At 44.5% G+C, this 27316-nt stretch overlaps 1 protein-coding gene across 2 annotated transcripts in view; it reads right to left on the reverse strand.

Annotated features, from left to right (window-relative positions):
• Positions 1 to 27316, reverse strand: part of SLC35F4 (solute carrier family 35 member F4) — a 208093-nt gene that overhangs the window by 11848 nt on the left and 168929 nt on the right. For both annotated transcript variants that reach the window (XM_036275796.1, XM_036275805.1), the window contains exons 2-4: positions 15257 to 15442; positions 9210 to 9507; positions 3594 to 3813 (exon numbers count right to left, since the gene is read on the reverse strand). In XM_036275796.1, coding sequence (XP_036131689.1) covers positions 3594 to 3813; positions 9210 to 9507; positions 15257 to 15442 — 704 coding nt within the window. The remainder of the gene's footprint in view (positions 1 to 3593; positions 3814 to 9209; positions 9508 to 15256; positions 15443 to 27316) is intronic.

The raw sequence follows: 27316 nt of genomic DNA on the forward strand, positions 1-27316 counted from the left end.
GCAACAACTGGATTCTCACCAACATCTTTGCAATTAAAAGATGATCTGTTAAAGAAGTTGATTGATTTCCACAGGATGATCATATATCAGCTGCAAGGAACGGTTCATGAAAGAGTTTCCTAGCACACCAAAGTTTACCGGCAAATTGGTTGAAATGGTTTCATAACAGAAAACTAAATGCATATAACACATTACCTTTTCGTCTATAATTCAATCATTAGTCAAAAGAAACAAACTAGTAAGTTACTTATAAGACAAAATTAGTATTTACATGAGCATTGATAACTCTGGCCAACCGGTGCTCCAGGCACACCCAGGTTACTGATATTGTAACTTATGGCGCCCTTCATTCCGTTATTTTGACATAAAAAGTAGAAGTAGGGAAGGCCATATATTTCATCTTACATGTGATCATTCTTGGGGTCAAGCAAATGGAATTATAATCCAACGATGATTTGTTTCTAAACTACTGAAGTCTTAGAATCAGTCAGAAATATTAATTTTAATCCGACGACTGAAAGCAACCCTTTACTTAAGAAAGGAGAACTCCAAGGGAGGGAGGGAGCATTTATAGGCTGTGCTTTAGAATCTCTATGGATGGAGCCAATGAAAGCTGCATTTACGCTGTCAGTATTCTGTTTGCCCTCCTTTAATTTCTCAAATGACCTAATTATACATGTTCTCAATATGTCTCAGGAGGAAAAGAATTGCTGACACTGTCAAAAGGCAAAGTGCTGAATGTGCTCTGGGGCGTCTCATATTCCCTGGCCTGGTTCTGGGCATCGTTAAAATTGCACCTTGACATTCTTCTGAAACATGGCATTAAACGCCTCCTAATGTTTCACAGTGAGAAGTGAAGCATCTCCTGTCATTTAAAAGGAAAAGGACCTGACTTCCACGTGTGCCTAACATTGATGCTCACCTATGTCTTACTTTATGGATCTACCTATAACAATTACTCATTGGCTACTCGACACTTTTTCTATCAGGTCTTGTTAGTTACAGAAGCTGTATTAGTTTCCTGAGGCTACTGTAACAAATTACCACAAACTTGGTGACTGGAAACAACAGAAATGTATTGCCTCACAGTTCTGGAGGCCGGATGTTTAAATCCAGCTGAGCCTTGCTCCGAGCGGCAGCTCCAGGAGAGACACATTCCCTGCGTCTTCCAGGTTTTGGTGGCTTCCCCAGTTTTCCTGGGCTTGTGGCCACATCACTCTGATCTTTGTCTCTGTGGTCACATTGCCTCTTCCTCTTCTGTGTGTCTCTCCTCTGTGTGTCTCTTGTAAGGATACTTGCTGTTGGATTTAGGGGCCATCCAGATAATCCAGGGTGATCTCCTCTTTGCAAGATCCTTAAATTAATTATGTCTGCAAAGATCATTCTTTTTAAATAAGGTCATATTCACAGGTTCTTGGGAATAGGACATGGACACCTTCTTGGGGACCACTATTCAACCCACTACAGATACCAATTTTAAAGTGGCAATGGTTTATAGCCTCTAGGTAGATTTCCTAAATCTGTGATTTAAATGTAAATTATACAGTTGAGGGGGTTTTTTTCCTGAAAAGACCTCAAATAAACATTGAACCTCTTTCAATATGACCTCTTGCATTAGTAAGTTCCTAAGTTAGACGTATCCATTCACTCTAATGCAACTGATTTTCTCACTGGTACATCCAACAGTCAATGTATTGATTTCCTTTTGGTATTCAGATGCCACGGAAGGAGCAGAAAGGCCTCAACTCTCCTCTATTTCCCCCTCTTCAGACAAGGCCCTCCAAATCCTCATGGGTCATCCATGGTGGAGGCAGACAGAAAAGAGAAAGTTCACATAAGCATGAGTTCATTTACTCTATCCTTAAATATCGATTGAGCCCCTGCTTTGTCCCCTGATCTATTCTGGGTATCAGAGATAGAGGCCGAGACAGCTTCACGGGCATATGACCTGTACAGATGCACAGGGCCCCGTGCCTGGAAGGGCCCCATTCTTGGTTTAATGTTCTGCTGTTGCCATCTTGAAATTATTAATACTTTTTTAACGGGGGGCCCTGCATTTTCATGTTGCACTGGGCCCCACAATTTATGTCGCTCCTCCTGAATAAAGCAGTGAGCAGAGGGCAGGTCCCTGCTCTCAAGGACTTGTCAGGGTACCGGATGGTGAACAGCCAGCACCGTGCTCCACATATAAAACATGACGCTTCCTTTTGATGTCAAATCTAAGGTTAGCTAGTGGAGAGTGTGGGTACATTCTAACGGCAGTATGGACTGATTCCGAGTTTCTCATCTAGTCTTCTACCATAGCTTTCTGCTTCTTGTTCATGTCAATCTTTAGTCCTGAATTTCTGAGCAGCATGTTCCAAGATGCAAACGGAATTTGGTAACTGACTATTTAAAAAAAGCTTTCAGCCCTGGCCAGTTTGGCTCAGCGGTTAGAGCGTCCGCCTGCGGTCCGGAGAGACCCGGGTTCGGTTCCCGCTAAGGGCATGTACCTCGGTTGCAGTTTGTCCCCGGCCCTGGTTGGTCGTGCGGTGACAGCCACTCGATGTGTCCCTTTCACATCAATGTTTCCCTCTCTCTCTCTTCCTCTCTCTCCCTCCCACTCTGTCTGTACAAAAAATGGAAAAATGTCCTCGAATGAGGATAAAAAAAAGCTTTCAGGGTTATGACTGTCATAAACTTTCAGACATTAACTTCAGCATTCCAGGGCCCTGGAATCATTGCAACAAGAGCAACATTTTGATAGCGAACTTGGACATCTCTTTCAGAGAATAATTATGTGATGTTTATCTTCTGGGGAAAGGATGTTCATTTAGACCTCCTACTAAAGAATTATTTCACCAATATTTTTGTAATCATGGCATGCCAGATTATATGGATGGGATCTAGCTCCTTAAATTTGCATGACTTCCAATCAATCTAACATAGACTAAGCATACAAAAAACACTTTCTAAAAATGCATGTTACTTCTGAAAGGAATAAACTCAGAACTGAAGTGGTTTTAAAGTGTAGTGCAGTTCCATTCATTTGTACACAGAAGTACAGGTTGCTGCTTTTAGTTCCGTTTCTAGATTAGTCACATGAATATACAGCCACTTTTCACAGCACTGTGCCATTACCAGTGACTTTAATTATTGTTTGTTTATCTTGTCTGCTTATAAGAAGCAGTATTAATTAAATCCATCTCAGTGGGGGGAGAAACATGAGGGAGTTGTCCCAACATATATTGATAGAAAATAAACAGAAATCATAATCTTTACTGTGGCTAATTTTCTCAGACCCTTCTTTCCTGAGGAGAGTAGGATTTGATCACACCATTAATTCTTAAAAAAAAAAAGAAAAAAAAAAAAAGAACGTGTTTTCCCTGTCTGTTTTAGTGCCTCCTGTTGAAATCAGCGGACTGCCCCATGGAAATCTCTTTATCCTTTCTTGATGTTGTAACTGCCTAGGCATCCTAATCCATCTTCAAATTCCAGTGTGTACTCAGAACCAATAGGAGAGCTTTACGGAAACTCCAGGAACAAGCAGCTCTCCCGATGCCAAGGGTTTACGGCTAAGGGTGGCCTCCCGCATTGAATCAAGTTGCCATTACCCTCACGCCCATGAACCTGTCTTTCAGCACGATCCACGACAGCAAGAAGACAAAGGCTTTGTTACAGCAGAACAGAGCGGAGACATCCGTGGCTGTCAGCTTCTTCAAAGCCAGTAAATACAAGTAGTTAGTCAAAGTCCACAGAATAGAAAAGGGAGCAGTTCTTTTAAGAAAGAGCTTCAGCGTCAGACCATCTTCCCCGAAAATCCGACTGCATTCCCTAGGAAAGAAAAAGAGGTTACTAGGTATTGTTTGTGACACATATTGAGTTGTCTAACTCCTGACACTCATTTCCAGGCAAGAGTACAAAGCACTCAAGACTCATCGGTCATCTGTGGAACAGGCCGAACCCAGTCCTGCCACCGACGGGCCACGAGGGTTCCGTGGAAAGGAGCCCACCCCTCCCAGGCACAGAGCCAGGCCTCTCCTGCTTAGATATGCTCTCAAGATTATCGGGGCAGCCAGGCTGCTATTGCTGAACACTCTCAGAGAAGTCCAGAGAAATACAGAAATGGTGGTTGCAGGAATGACTAGCTATTGAAAGAGAGAAGATCCTTTCTGAATGGGCGAATGTGGCGGGACCAAGATGCCTGCTCCCGTGTGAACAGCTACAGACAACACGCAGCCTCACGGGTCCTGTAGGACACAGCCCGGGAGTCTACTACTCCTGAGACACGGTGCCTCCCTCCAACACGTCTGCACAGTTGACTGATTTCTTCTCTCTCTAGCATTTTAAAGCAGAGAAGAAGAAAAACCAAAACACCAACAAAACACACACAAAGGGAGTCAAAAATAAAAACAAAACTCAACAAGCTACAGCTTTGTTATATACAAACATCGGGCCATTTTGGAGGAATTAGCTGGATTCAGTGTGTAAAAATAGTCAACTCAATCTTTTATTTGCTTGATTTCTGATTAAATCGATTATTGAGCTAACCCAAGGGGCCATTTTAATCAAAATGTTCAACACAGTGATACAGACAGGCAATGACGGCAGTGCCAGGTAATTGCCTATTTGACTGTAGACTGGAACAGGCTTGCCCCTGGGAGAATCCAGCTTTTGTTTTTCACCCCGTTGTTCAGGAACATTCAAGCATTTATTGGGCAGCTATCATTTGCCAGGCATTGCATTTTCAAGAGTACTATAACTATCTGTTCAAAGCGATAAGTTACTAATGTTTGCGCGTTTATAATGAAATACATTTACATGGTTCTAGGTGGTACCAGTACTAGTTTCTCTTCTAGTGTTTTCTGAGGAGAATAATAGTGCCTCAAAGTACTGTGAACCAAGGTAACCTCTAGCCATGTTTGCTTCACAGGCATGAAGCGGGAGGACCTGGTGGAGGACGAGTGACAGAGGCTCTGAGCACAGGGCGCTGTGTTCAGTATCAAGTCTCCGAAAATGTGCCGAGGGTGCTGGGAATGGCAAGCCAGAGATTCCAGGAAGGTTGAAAATGCAATTTGCACACATAGAAACCGTGTAGTGGTTTACTTTCATGTGGGAAGGATTTTTCGTAAAATGAAGACGTGATTTCCCAAAGGTAAACTTTACCTTCAAAGAGACAAAACCTGAGTGGAGGAACTAAACAACCCAAAGGCAAAGCCTCCGTAAAGGGAGCGGAAATGGCCCGTGCTCACACACAGGGAAATGGGTGGCCTCACTCAAACCCCTGCCCGCGGAGACGCTGGGGATCAGCTGCCCGCAGAGCGCCCTGGCACACGGCGCGTGCTCTGGGTTTCCAGGGGGTCTGATCTGTGGCAGTCTGCCAGGCAGAGCTGGAGTTCAGAGTGAGAGGTTAGTCCTGACATCTACAACTACTCAGTGCCTTTTAAATATACATTCATGGAGAGCCACACAAACCCATTTCTGATGGAAGACTTTCTTTTCTGATCCCAGGCCCTATCCAGTGCGGGTGCTTCCTTCCCAGAGCCCAGGCCTGGCTGGGTTGAGTGCTCTCAAGCAGAGACTCAGTACGCACACACGTGATGTTCTAACCCCCCGGGAAGACCAGCACAGGCCTGTGGTCCAGGGCAGCCCCCCATGCAAAGCACTGCTGAGGGAATTTAAATGCTCTCCTTTCAGACACCAGGTCACCTGTGTAGAACCTGAACTTCCATTTGACCCAGTGATCCCGCTTCTAGGAATATACCCTAAGAAGCCTGAAACACCAATCAGAAAGAATATATGTACCCCCATGTTTGTAGCAGCACTATTTACAATAGCTAAGATCTGGAAACAGCCCAAGTGTCCATCAGTAGACGAATGGATAAAAAAGCAGTGGTACATATACACAATGGAGTACTATGCAGCTGTAAGAAAGAAAGATCTCTTATCCTTTGAGACGACATGGAGGGCCCTGGAAAGTATTATCCTAAGTGAAATAAACCAAGCAGAAAAAGACAAATACCACATGATCTCACTTATATATGGAATATAATGAACATAACAGTCTGAGGAATACGGTAGACCCAGAAACATGGAAGTAGGGTACAGACTGACATCCCTCAGAAGAGGGGGTGGTGGGTGGGAGGAGCTAAACCACAGAACTTATATGCATGTATGCATGACCAATGGACATGGACAACAAAGCCGGGGATGGGGCGGGGGTGGGTTGGGGAGGGGGATACCAATGGGGTAAAAAAGGAGAAATATCTGTAACAAAAAAATAAATAATAAAAAAAAAGTTAACAACAACAAAAAAAAGAAATTAAAAAAACAGTCTATTTCTACAGAGAAGCGAATAACAGTGGGCCTCTCCTTGGGATGGATGGGATCAGAATCTCAAGACAAGTGGCATTGACAGGTGGAAATGGGCTGAAGCTTAGAAGTTGGGGGGCACTGGTCATTTAGTTATGGTCACCACTGGCATAGCAGCTGCTAGCTATTGACCCTCTTCTGGATGTCATTTCATGGGTGCTGGACAGACAGATAGATAGATCTCTGGCTCTAGTTTCACGCTTTCTAGAGACTTTTTTTCCTCCTGAAGAAAATATCCCTGTTCGAACCATATAGTATATAATTTTTTTCTTCCTAAATTTTAAATTCACCTGAGGCGATTCAATTCTCATGATAGTATATAAATGGAATGATTAAAAGATCAAAACGACTTCTAAATGAACAGTTGTTACCATCTAGATTTGATACTCAACTAAAACTTCTTTCGAGGTTAGTGATAAGAAAAACACCTGGAAATGCTTTCATGCCACTCAAGAGAAAAGAAGAAACTAGTCAGGGGTCTGGTGCTGTGGGACAATTCTGTTCCCGGTCTTACACACTAACTTTATTTCCCTTCTTCTGCCCTGAGAGTTTTGGGAGTGCTTCTTGGCAGACAGTGTTAACGAGTGTAAAGCGAAAAAGAGATCAAGGATCTCAAAATTTTCTGACAGTGTTTACCTCTCGTCTGGAGGAGGCCCTGCAAAATAGTCCCATTAAAAACAATTTCCCCTGCTTGACAACAGAAGCGCTTTGATTTGGTTTTAGACATGGCCAACTTCACTCCACTTACACAAGCAGGTGGAAGTGTCTTGTCAAATCACAGATTTTGCTAAATTCAGAGTTAGTCCAACATGAGAGAGGTTGTCAAGATGAAGCTTATTGCCAAAACATTTTCTGTCAGCAGACGCCTCTTGTAAATGTGTTACGGTAAGTGAACCCACGAGGCTTGCTCTGGGGTGGAGAGGCACCCTCTCTCAGCAGCGTGTCTTCTCCAGCAGCGTCCCCACCATGGGTGCACGCAGGTATTGTCAGCAAGGAGAATTTTAGTCTGATAATCATGTCCTCTGCAATCGTTTATCAGATGCTATTATAGTTAAATATTATTATAGTTAAAAGAACTGCTGCCTGGCCAGTGTGGTTCAGTGGTTGAGCGTGGACCCATGCACCAAGAGGTCGCTGGTTTGATTCCTGGTCACGGCACATGCCCCGGTTGTGGGCCCAGTCCCCAGTGGGGGGCCGGGGGGAGTCAGGAGGTGGCCAATCGATGTTCTCTCTCATCAGTGTTTCTACCTCTATCTCCTTCTCCCTTCCTCTCTCTTTAAAATCAATAAAGAAAATAAAAGAACTTCTGTCCCAAGATCATGTTTATTTTAATGGGAATCAAACATAGAATCTCTTTAATAATCACAAATAGGTATAAGGCTTTTTTCTTTCCTCCAAACCAGAGCATATTTCTTTTTAAATTGTTCTCTTTCTTTTATTATAATTGAATTTTCATGGGCACACACGGGAAATGAGCTCACTGTGTGTCTTTCACATTTCCAGGCAATTCTAAGCTGGTGATAGAAAATAGAAGTTGAAGATATACCCTTTACAATTGTTAAGTTTTTAAGAATAGCCTTTTTTTTTTAATCCTCACCCAAGGACATTTCTGCATTTATCTTCAGATACAGCGGGAGGGAGAAAGGGAGGAAGAGAGAGAGAGACACATCAACTGGCTGCCACCCACACGACCCCAACAGGGGCCGGGGACAAACTGCAACCGAGGTACGTGCCCTTAGCAGGAACTGAACCTGGGACTCTCTGATCCGTAGGCCGACGCTCCAACTGCTGAGCCAAACCAGCCAGGGCAAGAATAGTCTTTTAATGCACCGATTATAATAGCCATTCCTTCTTTTCATTAGGGGCAGGGGCAAGAAAGGAAGGTTGTTTGGGCCCCTGCAAGGCACACTGACTGCCACTCGGCAGAGGAGCAATAAGCTAGTGTAAGGAACTGCCCCTCCCCCCCCACTGCCTTCCGTGGAGGGCCTGCCTACTGCTTTTGTTTGGTGATCGGAGTGACTGTCTTGGAAGTTATTCCTTAGCTCTGGGCTTTTCCTTTCTGAGAAGCTGTCCCTTAGCAAAGGAACTTTGACCTGAACTGCTTCTGCCTTCCTTGAGTGTGTGCAGGCTGGATGACAGTGGTCTGCCAGCTTCCTGAGCTCTCCGAGGTGTGGCCGCAGACGCCAGGTTCAGCACGGAGCAACCACTAGAACCTTGGTGCTATCAAGTTCGTAGCTTGCAAACCAACAGACGTGCTCCCAGCCAGCCAAGAATGGTATCTTTCAAAGTATTTCAGGGCCAAACTTTCCTTTGCACGGAATCGGGTCATTTCATTTGCTCAGGCACCACAGTGTCCAGAACATTGAGCAAATGTTTTTGTAACAATCTTATTAATACAGTTAAAAAAAAAAAAATCTTTCTGGGCTTGAAACACTGGGAATTCTTTTAAAACATGAGTTTCAGAGATAAATAGGTCTGGATAGAAATCTGGGTTCCACTAGTTATAAGTGTGTGACCTTGGACAAGTCATTTAACCTTTCTAAATCTGTTTCCACTTGTGTTAAAATGGGGATAATAACACCACTGTAAAAGGTGGGTGTTACCACCAGTGATAATTAAATAAGGTAAGATAATACAAAAGCACTAATACAGCGCCAGGCATGTTGTAGACACACAATGATTTTTTTTTTTTTTAGGGGAGGAATTATTCTGTTTCCTACTGTTCATTACTGACCTTAGAACCTGTCTTTCCACACACCCCAAGTCAACTCAGCTCACATTCCAAAGAGAAGAAAATATACATATTTGCATGAAGTAGTTTTAGAATACCTCCTATTGCCTTTTAACATAAAACCTACCTGAATTTTTTCATTGGTGATTGCTTTTCTTGAGCAGTGGCCAGATGACCAGAATAATAAACTGGGAAAAACATAATGTTCCAGTTTGTTGAAAACCAAGTCATGAAAAATGGACAGTAGAAGTTCTTATAAGTAATTTTTACAATCTGTGTGGTTCCAACCCAAGACGATGACACTGACAAGATGATCAAGAGTCCCCAGACGGCCTTCAGAACCATGGACGTGCAGGACAGGCAGCGAGCCTTGATTCTGTTTTCTTGGCTGCTGTTCTCAGGGTGCGTCTGTGTGCTGTCATCCCCTGCAACAGGAAAGGAATACAAATGTGTGGGAGTCGAGTTATGAAACAGCATTCAAAGAGGCAGGCAGCAGAATCACCAGTGGTTTTCTTTTCTACCGTCATTTGAAGAGACTAAGAAGGCTGGCCCGCATTCTGTCTAGAACCTGTGGTCTGTAAGGTGCAGCGTGTATCTGGACTTCCATCCAGGCCACGGTAGTGTTCTTGAACTTGGTGGATGCTGTGCTGTTCCCCAGTGAACCCTACCAACTTCCTTGTTAAGAGTGTTACACCTTTCAGGCCCTAGGACTTCGGCCTTGGCCACGTGACCTGCTTTGTCTAATCAAACATGAGAAGATGTAACACCTCCCAGAGGAGCTTTAAGAGGCGTCACCAGCCCTGGCTGGTTTGGCTCAGCGGTTAGAGCGTCGGCCTGCGGTCCGGAGAGACCCGGGTTCGGTTCCCGCGAAGGGCACGTACCTCGGTTGCAGTTTGTCCCCGGCCCTGGTTGGTCGTGCGGGTGGCAGCCACTCAATGTGTCCCTTTCACGTCGATATTTCTCTCTCTCTCTCTTCCTCTCCCTCCCACTCTATCTGTACAAAAAATGGAAAAGTGTCCTCGGGTGAGGATAAAAAATAAATAAATAAATAAATAAATAAATACATAAATAAATAAATAAAAGAGGCGTCACCAGCTCTCTCGCGTTTTTTCTCTGTCCCCAGAATGGTACATCCCCAATAGTTGCTTCTCTTTGGCCTATGTGGGAAAACAAGCAGAACCCAGTCAAAGCACCTTTGTATCTGTTGATGTGAAAAGTGAGCAAGAAAAAGTATTTGTTGTTATATTCCACTGAGGTTTTTTGTTTTTTTTTTCAACTGCAACAAAGATGACTATTACATTGAAAAGCAATGTGTCTAAGAACAAAGAAAAGACTTAAGTAGTCCAAACAGTGTGGCTCCGTGGATTGAGTGTCATCCCATGAACTGAGAAGTCCCAGTTCAATTCCTGGTTGGAGCACATGCCTGGGTTTGGGGCTTGATCCCAAGTAGGGGGCGTGCAGGAAGCAGCTGTTTCTCTCTCATGTCAAAGTTTCTATCGCTCTCTCCCTTCTTCTCTCTCTCAAAAATCAATACAAACATATTAAAAAAAAAAGACTTGCACACACGAAGTCATTCCCTACCTCAGGACAAATTACTCTTTAATTTAGTTCTGGGAGTACAGTGAGTTCTACTTTATATTTTTACACTTACTAAAAATATTTAGTGGCAGCTCTGGCCAGTTTTCCCAGTGGTTAGAGCATCAACCTGTGGACCAGAGTCTCAGGTTCAAGTCCAGCCAAGGGCATGTACCTCAGTTGCAGGTTTGATCCCCAGTTCTGGTCGGGGTCATGCGGGAGGCAACCAGTCGATATGTCTCTCACATCGATATCTCTCTCTCCCTCTCTCTCTCTCTCTCTCTCTCTCTCTCTCCCTCCCTCCCTCCCTCCCTTCTTCCTTTTCTCCCACTCTATCTGAAAATCAGTGGGAAAATACCCTCTGGTGAGGATTAAAAAAACTTAGTAGCATATTTTTTCACACTAACATAATCAAAGCTCCATAAAGTGACAATCATAAAAGCCTTCTTCCATGATAGGGAAAACAAGTACAACACAATAAATTTAAGTACCTGTTAGGAAGTTAAATGGGAGAAGGGGTCCCCCGAGTCCCTGTGCTGAGCTCTCCGGTGGTGGAATCCTGGGAGAAGGGAGGCAGAATTACCTGCCAGATTCCCTTGTGTCTCCAGGCACCTCCCTTAAGCACAAGGTTTATCCTGGCGCAGAGCGTGGTCCAGGTGCAGTGGATGGGTTTCTCACCTTACCTCTCCAGAACCTGCCGACTGTCCTGTGGAATGTGTCCCTGTGGCTTAATAAGCCAGGGGTGACTGCCCAACTGGGATAAAAACTTCCACCCGGCGAAGGCTTTCTGATATCATCATTTGGAGAGAGAGGTTGGCAAGCCTGGAAAGCAAATTCTTCATTGGGGAATAGAAACCGAGTACCGAACACCGCAGCTGCCACGTGGCTTCCACGCCTTACACACAGTACCGGATTCTCAGGGCCCAGGCCTCCGGAAGATGGAAACCAAATCCTGTGGAGACTACCAGGAGCTGGTTAGCTAGTTGGGTCCCAGGGGTTCAGAGATGCAAGACTGAGTCCATGGCCTGGTAGGAAACCAGAAAACACATCCAGCACCGTGTGATAGGGAAAAGCAGACACAAGTACACATGGAGGCAGAGGACCAGCACTTGTGACGGGGAGTGGGAGATGATCGGGAGACGTTTCCGTGCTGAGTGGCACTGAGCTGAGTCTGGAAGTGTGAGTCAGCCAGCTGCCCTGACCGTGTACAGTCAGCACCTACTCTTGAAAACAATTCTTCAAATTCCCTCTCAGATCATGTGGCTTATGCAGAGGGTAGAGGTGAAAAACTTAAAATGAGTAAGAGGGTAGAATAGGAGACTCCTGTAGCGAGAGACTGGGAAGGGAACAAAAACCTACCCAATTAAGTAGGTGTTGTCATTCCCATCTTATAGAGGAAAAACCTGAGAATCAGTTTTAGGTTGTTCAAGGCTGAATCCAAGCCAGTGTGGCCTTGGGTCCAGGCTTTCCATGCTGAACACTCACTCTGTCTGAGACTCAGGTCTGAGTGTTCTGTTCGAGCACTGGCAGTTTCAGAAATGGGTCGGAGGAAAAGTTCTGTTTCCTGGCGGGAATGACAGTCTTGTGTGAAGTTTAAGAGAAGTGACACTTAAGAGATCACACTTCAGAGCACATTATTCTCAAGGACTATCCTAAAGAAGACACAATTCTCAAAGAGTCTAAGGATCCCTTTCAGCTGATACCTGCCTCACTGTCACCTGCCTTGACAACAGTGACCTCAATCCTGCCATCGTACTGGCCCATTCTTCTCTGCTAACTAGATTTCATTGTTGCCAACTCTTCCGAGTTACCATCTGCAGGTACCGTGGAAAGATAGAGTGTCCAGAGCTCACTTATTTGTCTATTTTAAACATGATTTTTATAGAGTCCTGCTTAGATTTATAGTGGATATATATGTCACTAAGGTTGATTTACCAGGAACTCCGTCCATGTTTATGAACTTTGATTGGAGCAATACAAATTGAAGGTAGAAGTCACTGGAATTTGGAAACCTGCATGTAAGTCCTGGCCTTGCCATTGTATGGCCCCGCGAATATGGTTTAGTCCAGGCCTACTTTCTTTTTTTTTTTTTTTATCCTCACCCGAGGACATTTTTCGATATTTTGTTCAGATAGAGTGAGAGGGAGAGAGAGAGAGAAACATCAACGTGAAAGCGACACATCGAGTGGTTGCCACCCACACGACCCAACCAGGGCCGGGGACAAACTGCAACCAAGGTACGTGCCCTTAGCGGGAACCGAACCCAGGTCTCTCCGGACCGCAGGCCGACGGTCTAACCGCTGAGCCAAACCGGCCAGGGCCAGTCCAGGCCTACCTTCTTTATCTGGCAAACAGTGGGAATATCTGTATCATGGATTCATTTTGAGGCTAAGTACCACACCATTCACGAAAGTCTGCTGAGCTGCTCTTCGGATTCTTCTTCTTTTCTTGTTTTTCTTTGGTGCCCTGGAATATCCCCAAGGGCCTCATGAACATCACAGAAAGAGTAACATGTCCCAGGTGATCTCTAGTGCTAGAGCCTTTGAAACTTACGATCTGTATGTGATAGACATGGCGAGTCTTTATTAACCAGCATACTTAATTAATTGGGCATTCTGCTCTGCAGAGGAGTGGGGTGATAGCGATATCACTGAAATGTATTAAAGTCAATTAAAAGTCTCTGAAGATTAAAGATGTCATTTTTATCACTTTTTAAAGTAGTTTTGGTATTGGGGTTTATAGTATTTAAAAATATTGTCACTTTTTGAAAAATATCTTTCCTCATATAAAAAAACCCTCTTCTCAAATTAGTAGGACCCCAGAAGAGGCTTTCATGTCCCCTCTACACTGTTACCCTCCCAACCGTGATCCCCACGTTGTCGTGCCTCTGCTTTTTTTTTAAAGCTGGTTTTCTCGAAGTTCTGGGTTTTTTCACTTTTGTTCTTTTTCTTTTTCTCTCTCTTTTCCTTTTTTTTTTTTTTACTGCCCAGTGACTTTGGATGGAGTATTTTGCTGCTGTTATTGTTTTTCAGGCTGCAGGACATCTTGATGTGTTGCCAGCTGAGCTGAAAGAACAAATGTGGAAGGAGAAATGGAAAACGCCAGTGGCAGAGACAGAGAGGAGGTGATCCTGGACACCGGAAAAGAGTCAACGTCCCAGTGGTAGGAAACACAAGTCAAAGGTGGCCCCACAGGGATGGTGACGGGCAGCAAGAGGACAGAGGTCCGGAGGCCGAGAGGAAAGCATCGGTTAGCACACAGGGCCTCCGCTCCTCGGGGAAGGTGGAGTGTGGTCAGCTGACGAGAAGACGTCAGTTCGGACTCGGGGCTGGAGAGCACTCCCTGGGGATGGCAAAAAGATGACCACCATAACAAATTCACAGTACTGGGCAGCAGCTTAGTGGAGTCAGCTGCATTAAAGATGATACATTTATTGGGAAACTCATAGATATAGTTATGAGATTTATCTAGCAATTCAGGTAACCCAGGAGTTGGTGAGTGGTCAGGTAGATGAGAGGAAAGGCTGAAGGTCTTGACTGGTCAGTAAATGCACATTAGGCGGGCAAGTGAAGAAGCTGAAGAAAGTGTAAAATTGGGGGAATTATAGGCACTCCACGGACTGGCAGTCCCGACGAGGACGAGAGCAGATTCTATGACTTTACTGGTGTTTCTATCCTTTTCAGAATGGGCACACTGTTGCTGAACCCCAGGGCTGAGATAAAATATCCTGGTTTTTGACACCTTGAATATGAGAAAACAAGTTACCGTATAAATGCCATTCATTAGATGCCATCGTTTAACTATGTGTTGGGCCCTTCAACAATAGGTTTGGTGTTCAGTTTCTCTGCTACACTGTGCATCACTAAGAGGCTGACCAAATCATGCTCCTTGACTTACAATTGGGTTATGTCCCAAAAAACTCATTGTAAGTTGAAATATTGTAATGCATTTAGCACTACACTCTCGAGTGTAGGTTGTTGAGCCTCCTGATCGCATGGCTGACTGGGAGCTGTGGTTGCTGCCACTGTCTAGCATCACAAGAGTATCGCACGACATATCACTAGCCCAGAAAAGATCAAAATTTGAAATACAGTTTCTACTGAATGCACATCGCTTTCACAATATCCTTTTCTTTAAAAAATCCTCACCCAAGGCTAGTTTTTCCCATTGATTTTCAGATAGAGTGGAAGGGAGAGAGAAACATCGATGTGAGAGAGACACATAGATCAGTTGCCTCCTGCACAACCCAGACCAGGGCCGGGGACTGAACTGCAACTGAAGTACGTGCCCTTGGCCGGAATTGAACCCTCGATCCTTTGGTCTGCAGGAAGAGGCTCTAACTGCTGTGCCAAACCGGCTAGGGCTACTTTTACACTATCTTAAAGTAAAAAAAAATTCTAAGTCAAATCATCCTAAGCTGGGAACTATCTATATCTATACATTTCCCTTCTTCCTTCTCCTCCTTCTTGATAAACCTTCTCCTTCCCACTCCTAAGCATCCGTGTACCATCTCTATGTTCTGTGACAATGGTGAGATCTTCCGCGGCTGGTTAGAGGTTACCTGGATGCACGTTAGTTAAGAGCAGGTCACCAGCATACCTGATCTGTTCTGCCTCTCAACTCTGCGTCCACAAACTCCAGAGGATCCTCGGCTCTGAAGTTCAAGAATAGGAGCAGAAGAATCTTCGGTGACAGACAGAGGGGACAGCTGTCTACTGATGCCACTGTGTGAACTGGGGCAGTTGGCTCCTGGTTTACATCGAGTGACTGATGACCTGGAGGTACCTGGGAAGAAAGTGTTCACACCAGTTTGAGAACTTCCTGGAGGAAAAAATTGGAAACAGATTTTAAATGCCTTGGCAGTAACAATCAGAGTGCATATGGAACACGCATTGAGCTCATTTCTAATTCTATAAAAGAGGCTCCTAAAAAGAAAATGCTATATTGACAAGGGTCCTTTTAGACAAATCCACTAACTAGAAATGAACATTAGAATATGGTGTTTGGGTTGATACATCTGTTCTGAATTAGAGCTGTTAACACTGTCTAATAGTTTGCCTCAAGGAAAGCAAAGTGTTATATTATGCTCACTTCCTCCCTCTCCTCCCCAAGGCTGCCTGTTGCATTCCTAACCGGCAAAGCTGCCAACAATGCCTCCTACCAAATCCACGATGCACTTTCCATCAGAGTAGTCACTAAAATCCAATTTTGTTATGTCTCCTCAGTCACCTCTGGCCTCTGTCCACTGTTATAGATGAAAACTTCAGGATTCTCCACAGGCTAAGTCCCTTCCTATCCTGATTTATTGTCCATGAATCCGCAACCCAGGTCAGCTTCACGGACCCGCAACCAGCGCACTGTGCTCAGAAGGACCCCGCCACCACCGTCACCACACCACGCACACCGAAGGTGGGGGTTACACAGGCACCACCTGGCAATTCTTAATGCTTTTATCTCTTAAACTTTTCTTTGTAAGTGACTTCTGATGAGATAACGGAGCATGCACAGGCGGCTCATGTCCTGGGTGCTGGAATGGGGGGTTGGGGTCTCAGGGTGGGGTTGCTAGTGTCTGTGGGGACCTGCATTCACCCAGCAAGTATTCCGAGTCCAAGGGAGCAGGCACTAAATAGCAAAAAATGCCGTGGTATGGAGAGGGAGAGAGAGACACACGGAGAAAGAGCTACACAGAGAAAAAGAGCGTAAGAAAGGAAAAAGCCATATTTTCCGCTTTTTGACCAAGGGGCCCTACATTTTCATTTTGCACTGGGACCTCAGATTCCATTGCCAGCCCTACCCCAGCCGAGTACTCCATTTCAGTGACGCTTGTTCTGGCCCTTCGCTTAGTGCTGACAGCTTTCAAGCCTGTGACGGGCTGTTCCTCTATCTGGGGCACTCTGATTGGTTCCTGCTGTCTTAGCTGGTAGATCATAGGCATCTACGCTGTCCTTGAACTTGTACTGTCCAAGCTCGTCAGCAGCAGCCATGCACAGTTGCCCTAATACTTAACGTTCTCACGTGGGAATGCTTTGACTCTCCACCTGCAGAAGCCGCCTGATGTCAGAGACTGTGTTCTCTCTCTCTCTCTTTAAATAAACTCTTAAGTTTGGAATGATTTTATATTTACAGAAAAGTTAAAAAAAAGAATTCACAGAGCTCCCATATGCTCTTCATCCAGTTTCCTTTAGGGTTAATATTTTATATACCCCTTGGGCATTTGTCAAAGTCAAGATATTAACGGTAGCAGTTACGATTAACCACACTGCAGACCTCGTTCGGATTACACCAGTTGCGTCCCAAGGCCCCTCTGTTCCAGGATCCCACGTAGTCATCATGTCTCTTTAACTGCCCAGGGTCTGTGAGTGTTGCAGTCTTTTCTTGTTTCTCGTGACCTTGACAGTTTTGAGAAGTGCTGGTGAAGTATTTTGTAGGACGTCCCTCAAACCTGGGTTTGTCAGATGTTTTTTCTCCTGGTTATATTGGGGTTATGTGTTTTGGGGAAGACCGCCACAGAGGTGCAGTGTCCTCATCATGTTACATCAGCCATTTTATGCTACTGACATGACTTATTATTGATGACGTTAACCGTGATCACCCGGTTAAAGCAGTGTTTGCCCGGTTTTCCACTGTCTTTCTTCCCTTCTCACACTTTGTTGTTCGTTTGTTTTTTTTACCTTTAAATATTTTATTTTATTTTTGTTACAGATGTTTCTCTTTTTCACACTTTGATCTTTGGAAGCAGGTCACTAAATCCAGCCCACACTCCAGGTTTGGGCATGGGGTGTTGTTAAGCTTTACCTTCTGGAGGGAGGCTGTCTGCACATATGATTTGGAATTCTTCTGAAAGGAAGATTTTTCTCTTTTCCTCCCTTTATTTATTCAATCCTTTATCTATATCAGTATGGACTCATGTATATTTATTTTATACTTTTGATTATGATCAAACCTGGATTGTTTATTCTTTTGCTCAAATTATTTCATCTTTCGCAGTTGGGAGATGGACTTCTGAGTTCCTTCGGAGTATTCCCATTCTTCATCTGTGGAGTGCTCCTTTACTTCCTGGCATTACAAAATGCTCTGGGCTCATTTTCTACTTTCCCTGCCCGACTCCTAGAATTAGTCATCTCTCCAAGGGTCCCAATTTCCTTTCACTGGAGAATGGGACTTAGAAACCAACTTCTGGCTGTGTGTTTACTGTTAATAGGGTGTCCCTGAATGTAGGTCTTCTGAGTTGTCAGAGCTAGGAAATAGGTGTACATACATCAACCCATGTCTATCCGCATACCCATAATTATTCATGTTATCTATACATCCTAGACTTCTAAAATTATCTCTAAGAACCAGGTAAAATGTTCTATACACAGCTTGACCTAAAAAAATACCTGCTGAGGAGCAACAGGGATGATTAGAAGTAGAGGTTCAGAATCAACTTGTTCAGTGATGGACATCAGCTCCAAGATAGGAAGCCGGCTCTGACCACTCCCTGGGGCATTTGTGTTTGCTCTTCCTTGTAATTTAGAAGTCTCTTTAGTCTTGCTGATATAAGGTGGAGAACAGAAGCTATCATTTTCTCTGGGTTATGGAGGTTCTGTCTTGTTGTGGTGTTTCTGAGATGGCAGAAAGGAGGTAGAAACTGTCCAATGGAAAGCAAAATCTTGAAATAGCAACGACTTCTTGGTTTTAATTTGGCTCTGAACACATCGTGTCATGTACCCTGTGAGTAATCACTTGAAGCAATCAAATCAGAACCCCAAGAAGCAATGATGTCCCAAACAGGCTTGGGTTCCTGACCCATCTCCAACAAGAACCTAGCAGAACAGCGGTGTGACTTAGATGAGAATGTTAGTCCCATTCTCTCCATCTACGACAAAAGCATATCTTGTGTTCTTTTCTTGTATTTTCTCATTCTCAGGGGGAAAAAAATCAGTAGAGGTGTATTAAAAATGAAGTTAGCTGATTATCTATCAGGAGTGTCTCAAGTTGACGTGATTAAAATTTGTCATTTAATCTTGGAATTAAAGCAATAAAACATGTACAGCTACTCAAAAAGTCAACAGAAGAATTACATACTGATTACTATGCTTAAATTGATGCTATGTTAATATTGTTATTATCAAAGTGTCAAAATACATAAGGTTATTATTTTACATATCCCAAATATTTACTGTACCTTTTACGACTATGTTTCTGATAGAATATTTCAAATCCAGTGAAAAGAGGCTGTCTGGAACCCTCATTTATTCATGCTCTTCAAGAGGGATTCATGCCCAGATACTCCAAGTCATTTTTAATTGCTCTTTAAAGTATCTTTTAAAATGTATTTTTACATGAGTTGTGCCTTCCAATGTTTTCTTGGGTGAATATCAGGATTCATTTTGTGATCATTTGTCGGTGGAAAGGAAAAAGTCCCCAAACAGGTTGAATAGCAAGTTGAAATGGGGTTGAGATAAAACACTGACCATAGTCACTAAAAAGTTGGTACATCGTGTGCAGCTGGCAGGTGCTGGATTTGTGAGCCACACCAGCCATTTCTGTCGTCTTCATTTTCACTGCCGTGCTCTGCCCCGGCTCCTGGCCTCCTTATGCAACGTAGCTCAAAGCCCCTCGTCAGCTGCCAGCAGCCTCCCACTGGTTGATTTGTGGAAAGACCCAAGAGTCGTTGAGCCACTGGAGATATTTAAATCATTGTCCTAAAAAAGGCAAACTTTAAACTTCAGAGCAGGCCCAGAGGCATGTTCAGGGCTTGGACCATGGAACAGTCACCTTCGATCCTGTGAATGAAGACACTGCCCCATGCTGTGTGGTCTTGTACCATTCAATTAATATAAAGCCCATCCTGGCAAAAATACATATTCAGAATGTCACCTGTGATGCAGTCAAGGATCATAAATAAGTCATATCTATTTTTCTCTGCCACAGTAAGTGCCTGGGCATTGCGAATTCAGTTAGTGAGCAGTATTCAGACTTTAATAGATATTGAGAGTATACTGTATTAGGAGTGATGGGCTGGAAGTCTCTCATTACTCACATCAGATGGTCTCTCCCCCACCCCCACCCTCATAGAGACATTCTTGCTTGGGCAACCCTTATACTTGTCAAACACATATTCTGGATTTGTATTCTAAAAATCAGATCGGGGTCAAGATTCATGTATTCTGGCTCCCTGCCCCCAAATAAATGATCATCCTTAATACTTGCTTGTTTAGATCATTTCTGGCCCTAAATCTCTCTCCAATATCAAGCTTTATTTCCTCATCACAGCCTCAGGACGGCCTCCTTCCCTCAACTATGGCCCTAATCATACCAATGTTTTAGTATGTCTACACTTTTTGTTTCTAATTCCAGCTACCTCCGATCCTGCCCATACTCAGCCTCTGACTACTGAGCCAGTTACACCAGTCATCAGTAGAATTAAATTATGGGTCAACCTTGATGATTTTTGCTGAACACTCATATAAATCTGAAATAGATTTTTAATTATTTCCAAAGCACCTAAGGGAGAATTTTTCATCTATTTGGATAATCCTATAGATGGAATCAGAAAAAATACCACAAAATTGCTTTCAAAAAATTTTTATGATAGTCCTGATTTCAAATAATTTCCCAGATAATAGAAAGTGTTTTTTTCTGTTTTTTCAAAACAATAAATAACATTTAAAAAAATCTCTAAGCCCAGTCAACAACTCCCTGGACGTTTCAATGTGGATACCTCAGTCCTCTGTCCTATTTTAATTGCCAGCACCCACTCGCCTTCCCCTTTGGGGGAATAATGTCCCCTACCCCACAATGGAAGCTAAAGGAAACCGAAGAATTCGCCCTGCCCCTGGCACTCGGGTGCGGGCATGACTTGGTTTCAGCCAATCAGACTTCCAATCAGAACTTTGAATCTCAAGGAAGCCGGGTTGTTATTTGTGAGCAGCAGGGTGTCAGGTAGCCACGGCGTAGCAGCATCCTGGCAGATTGTCCCCGCTGCTCAGCTGCGATGTCCTCTCAGTTCCTGCACATTTTCCAAGGCTCTGGGAGTCTCACCTCCCAGATCTGCTCGGTAAACCTCCCTTTTGTTAACTGACTTTGCAGGCGTCCAATCAAGAGCCCTGTCTGATCCCAGCTCCAGGGCTTTCACAGGCACCCACCCCGAGCCCCCTTCACCTGTCCGGCCCCCTTTCTCTCTGATGTCTTTACTCGCCAGTTCTTAAATTTGTAGAATTTGTCAATTACAGCTGACATACGATATATTCGTTTCAGGTGTACCACAGAGTGATTAGGCATGTATGTGACTTACGAAGTGATCACCCCGATAACTCCAGTACCCATCTGACACCACACACAGTTATTACAATGTTATTGACTCTATTCCCTGTGCGCTCCCTTACATCCCCATGACTGTTTATATAGCTGGAATTTATGCTTCTTAATCGCTTCACCTTTTTATCCGCACACCCCAACCCCCTCCCATTTGGCAACCTCACCACTTCTTTTTGGATTCTAGCCACCCCTGTGGAGGTCAGACTCTGTGCTCAGAGAGGGCCCATTGAGAGCATGTAGGAAGATTTTCTGGAACTCTGACCAGCTTCCCTATAAGAACCCAATGGCGTACGTTCTTAAGGGGGCGTAGGAGGCCGGATCACCTTTGCAGAACCCCTGGGGACAAGTTCTCCCCTGGGAGATCGCTGGCTGGTTCCCGGGTGAAGGTGGAGCATGGGGATCTCTAAGCTGCACCAACCTCCTGCTCCCCGTCCCACTCCTGTCCCCTGCCGCCAGCAGCAAGCGGAGATTCGCTGGCCAGACAGGGAAAGGCCTGTCCTGGTGGTTCCGAAATATTCACTTCAACCCAAGAAAACCCAAAGGAATGTAGGACTCACTTTAGAACATTTCCCAAAGAGATCAGCTCACTAAGTTGAAGCAAAACGGATCAGAAAATGCTTGCTGGATGAAGAAAATGAAACCGAAAGTGCTGGTCTGGTCTGGTGCACACCTGCAGTGAATGTGGTTCTGGAGGTTGAACTTTTGAACACAGACTCCTTTCTCTTCGGTGGTAAGATGCTGGCCCGAAGGCTACACAACCGTTTTGCGTTTTGTAGCAGCATATACGCTACTCCCAGAGCACACACACCATGTACCGGTATTTAAATCCTACTTTGGATGCAGTGGGAGTGTGTATGCTTAGAAAGAATAACTTCTTGTTAAAATAAGTAACTGATTCTAATTTGTTTTCTAATTCTGGCATTTCATATGTTGAGCCAGCTTCCTTGAATCACCCCGTTTGCTTCTCATGAAGCATTTACACTGACTTTTTTCTAGTTGAGACTTTGTCTCTTCTGTCTCCAAAGTATTGATGTCTTTGTCATCTGAACCAGGGTGTTGGCCCACATGCAGGTGCGTGTCAGGGGCACGCCGACCCTAGATGCACCTTGCAGCGTCACTGCCACCCCCTTGTAATGTCACTGTGGCCCGCAGATCTTGGAAAATATTCCCTCCCGACAGTGGAAACCCTTCGCTTGCAAATTCCTCTGTGTTAGGGCTCTCCCGAAACACATTCCCTTCCAAATGACCCTGGTGAGTATCTTGATTGATGGATTCGACAAAGCATTAATAAGACAGATTCATAATTCATTATCGTCAAAACCCATTCAGGTTACACCAAAAGGCCTGTGGCAGCTGGCCTAATTCTGTGATGACTCATTAATTAACAAGTTATTGATGCCTACTATGTGTCTTGTCCTCAGCTAAGTGCAAGGAAGACAAGAAAGCATCATGACTGCCCTCATTTTCTTATGGTCAGATAGGAAAACAGCCGGTTGCACAGTAATTTCCATAAAGAGAGTTTAAGGCCAAAAGGGTGGAGAACTGATTGCTCAACCCCTTGCGGCTGCCAACAGTCCGCAAATGTCTTCGCACTTGGGAATTGGCTTTTAAGCCAGAAACCTATGGATTAGTTCACAAAATATGTATGCCTTTTTCATGAGCAGAAAAGAATCAATGTGCAGTGGACTAGCCTATGGTACAGCTAATACTGTTAACATTTCCATGTGTCACTCATGGGGAATGCAAGTCAAGAGCTGGCAGAGGAGCTGATTACTGACTCAAGCCACGATCTAAATGAAACGGTTATTGTTGTAATTAGTTATTGATATTAATAAAAGAGAGCCAAAAGGGAAGCCAGACATTATAAGCATGGTCATCTGGAAGCTACAGCTTCATGCTCCCCAGGGACCAGCATTCCATTCCCTGCAGATCACTGGGGGAAGGGATCGAACAAAGGGGGAGATAGTCACATGTGTAGTGAAGTTGGGCTGATGCAGGGAAGGTGCTTGCCTGTCAGTCTACCTGGGAGAAAGATCATTGGCCAGGAGGGTGAAGCCACTGCAAGTGTGTGAATCTTGGGAGGCTAAAAACCCCAGAGTTCCCTCTCTCTGGCTCTTGTGCTCTTGCTCTCTCTCTTTCTCTCCTCCCGCCCTCGCTCTGTGACCCACACATGCCTGTGTGCTCACCTGTTGTCTCTCCATGGCCATGTGGCCTTAAGCAGCTGCATAGCCCATGGCCATGCAGACCCCACACACAAATGGGAACACAAGCCAACCTAGCCAGATGCTGGGCTGGACTGTGCTTTAATATGGAGCAGAAATTCTGGGCAGTGGCCTTAATTCTAGTCCCGCTGAAGATAAGATTGGACAGAGATGGAACCTTGGAGGGGAACCCCCTTAATTTTACATCATCAATAAAACTTTCTATGAAACCCCATCCTTCCATGGGGGCCTCAGGAAGGTATTTTCCCCATGGCACCCCAAGAACTCCACATCCACTGATAACAAAACTATTTGCAAGTTTTTGCCTAGAGAGATATGAAGCAAACTACCAGCATTAGGTTATTTTCACAATTGTCATGGGTGTCCTCACCTACCAGGTTGGTGGGCTGACACAGTCCGAGAACTGAAACCCACAGGGGTAAGTCCCAGCTCCACAGTCGTACGGGCCTCTTTCTCACTTACCTAGATCCTACTCCCCTCTTAGTGTCCAGCCCCCGGCCTAAAACCAGCTGTGTGGGTCCAGGGTCTGCTTCCATTTACATAAGACATGGTTCACTGAGCTAGAAGGAGGGCCTGGTGCAGGGGGAGGGTGCCATGTCGAGTTTAAGGTGCATAAAAGTCATCTAAGAGAACATGAGCAGCAGGCAGTTGGGCACACAGGTCTAGAGTTGAACAGACAGGTTTGGGATAGAGACACAGATTTGAGAGTCCCAGCATATGGACAAGTCACTGAAGCCATAGGAGAGGTTATGGGTTGAACTGTGTTCCCCTAAATTCACATGCTCAAGTCCTAATCTGCTGTATGTCAGAACATGAACTTATTTGGACACAAGATCATTACAGAAGTAATCAAATTAAAATGATGTCATTAGGGTGACCTTTAATCTCATATGACCAATGTCCTTATAAAAAGGAGACATTTGGACAGACACACACAGGGAAAACACCATGTGAATATAAAGGCAGATATTGGGGTGATACTTCTACAAGCCAAAGAATGCCAAAGATTGTCAGTAAATCACCGGGAGCTAGGCAAGAGGCAGGAGGCACGGAATAGGTTCCTCCTCACAGGCAGCAGAAGGAAGAAACCCTGCTGATAACCTTGACCTTGGACTTCTCACCTCCAGAACTGTGAGACAGTACATTCCTATCATTTAAGCCATCCGGTTTGTTTTACTTTGTGACAGTAGCCCGAGGAAACAGGAGGGAATTAGACCATCCAGAGGGAGAAGGCTGACTCAGAAATGCAGATAACTAGGGCTGAGACTCAACAAAACCAATAATGGAAGGGATATGAACCTATAAAAACGCAGCCAAAGAGTGGGGGGTGGGGTGTAACAATGTGGAAGTCCCAGAAAGCGAGCGAGAGAGAAGACCACGGCCCAAAGTGTCCTTCTGTGAGGTGACAGTCATTGTTGGCCTTGGAAAGAGCACTGTGGGTTGAGCAGTAGGGCAGAGGACGGAGGAGGGCGTGGGAGGTGAGAGAGCACGCAGGAAGTGTAGACAGCACTCACGTACAAAGGGAAAGGAACTGTTCTCTACATAGATTCTGAAAACAAGTGAATTTGAACCCAACATGAAAAGCCCTAATATACTAACAAATCCTGGGCTTCATGAAGATCTGCAGGATGGATGGTGGATGGAAGAAAAGACAGCAGAGCCAGGTAATTCAGGGTAGTCTTGTTAGAAGCAAACCCTTTATTCACATGCAGAATTTCCATCAAAATCATGCATGGCTTTGTAATTTAATAGGAGATGATGCAAAAGTGTCTTTAAGCCCCTTGAAATCTTCCTCCCCAGAATCCAGCAGGCCCCATTTAGCATGTTAATTACCTCCCTGCTCCCGTGGTTATTGCAAAAGTTCAATCAAAATCTTCACTATGGACATCATTTCTTGGCCAAAGATGAGGAATATATATTAAAGTTCTGTTCCTTTGGTGAGCAAATTAGAGCAAATTATCCCCTGGGAGTACTGTATTCACCCATGTGAGGCAAATTACAGCAGCTACGCAAGTGATAGCCCGCTTAACGCGCCGTCCTGACAGCGGAGGATGACATGTTTAAAAACTCTCCCACAGAGGCAGCTCTTGCAATTTGCTAGGCATGCTCTCCTCTCGAATTCTAATTTTATCTGATGGAGTGAAAGATACTTCCGATGTTCACACTGTGTGGAAGATGACTTAAATTTACTGTGCAGGACCTGTGGCATGAATGACATCCTTGAGTCCATCTCCTCTTGCCATCTTTATCCCTCCAATTCCCTACATTATGTCTTCATTGGCTTTTTCTTTGCATAACTGACGGCCACATGCTCCCAGTCCCCAGGATTGCACAGGGAGGAGCTACCATGTGAAAATAAAAGTTATCTGATGTCAAAGAGAAAACGCAGGCTTAACCTTGGCCACACACCTATAGCCCAGAGACTACTTTCTGGTCACTGTTCGTCTTGGTTAGAAAAGACTTGGCAAACTTGATTCTTGCATTCATGCACATTTACTGAGGGGTCTCTTGTGTGTTGAACATTGAACTAGGATATAGGAGCTACCAAGAGGGCGTAGACTCAGTCTCTCTGCCTTGGTTCACAGTATATCGGGGCAAAGATTCTAGAAAACAGGTGAAGTATAACCCATCACGGAAAGCACTAATATACTGGCAAATCTTGGGCTTAATGGAAATAAAGATCTGCAGGAATCTGAGCCTGGAGGGTGTGAGAAATTGTAAAACCCCAGAAGTAGGATCAACATTTACAGGGAAACCACTTCTTGGGAAACTAGTCAAACCCAACAGGAAAACATCCTGTGGTCTGTGGGGTCAACTGTACCATCTGGACTCAACAATAGTGAAGCTAAGTTGTAATGATGTGCCATTTGGGCCGGCAGACCACCGGTGGTTTCAGCCTTAAAACTGTAATCAGCTCTTTTCCTCAAAGCCCCATCCCACAGACTCTGACCCCTTGGTTTCTCTCAACTCAGTGTACACTTGATCTCAGAAAGTTCATTATTTTTTATTAACTGATAAAGAAAAGGCTGCAGAAGTATGAAAGACTACGCTTTATATGTTTGTGTCTTTAACATCAGTGCCCAGCACCGGAAATGGGTGGAGGATCTTTCTGTAGAGAAGAAAATGATAATGAGTCTGGTTATGCACTCACTTGCAAATCTAACAAATATTAACTGAGTACCTACTATGTGCCAGGCCCTGGGCTAGCTGCCAAACAGAGCTTAATTGATAAAGCAGATAGGGTCTCATCCTTATGAAGCTCAGAATAAGGGAAAACACGTAGACATACGAATGCAGCACGGGTAAGCAAGTACACAACAAATAACGACAAGCTGTAAGTACTGTGAAAGAAGCAAGAGGGAGTAGTGACAGATAATGACAGGGTGGTGTTGAGGTAGATTGTGTAGTCAAGGGATGCCTGTCTGCGGAGATTAAAGGGAAATGAAGACCTTAGGATGAGGGGAAGACAGGCATGCAAAAACAGAAGGAAGAGTGACTCAGGAAGCAGGAACAGCATGTACAAAGACCCTGAGGTGGAAAAGAGTTTTTAAATACAAGTCAGTGTAGATGGAGTATAATAGACAAAAGAGAGAAAGGTATAAGATGAGGCTAAAAAGGAGACAGTTTGGCTCAGTGGTTGGAGCTCGGCCTGCGGACCAGAGAGTCCTGGGTTCAGTTCCCGCTAGGGGCACGTACCAAAAAAAAAAAAAGGAGACAGAAGCCAGATCTTTGACGTGGGATATCCAGATACAAGTATCTATTAGTCAACTGGCTAAATCTAACAAGGGTTTGAATGGAGACAGGATTGGTCACAAAGTTGGGATCATTAGCATAAATGAGACAGTGGAAGGCATGACGGGAAATTAAATATCTAAACCTATGACTAAACAGTAGTAGATGCCCCAGAGAGTCCAGGGTGAGCAACCTGGTGAATAGTCCTAGAAATATCTGTTATCAGGAGTTGGAGAAATTGAGACCAGCAACAAAAACATAGTGAGAGGAGTCAGAGGAAGAAGCAGAGTCACAGAGGTGAGAATCTGAGAGAAGAGAGTTTCAAAAAGAAGACACTGGTTAACCTTTTCACATACTACCGCGAGGTCCCAGAGATCGAAGATGGAAGAAATCCCCACTGACG

The sequence above is a fragment of the Molossus molossus genome, unplaced genomic scaffold (genome assembly GCF_014108415.1).
Source record: "Molossus molossus isolate mMolMol1 unplaced genomic scaffold, mMolMol1.p scaffold_m16_p_1, whole genome shotgun sequence".
In the NCBI taxonomy this organism is placed as follows: Eukaryota; Metazoa; Chordata; class Mammalia; order Chiroptera; family Molossidae; genus Molossus; species Molossus molossus.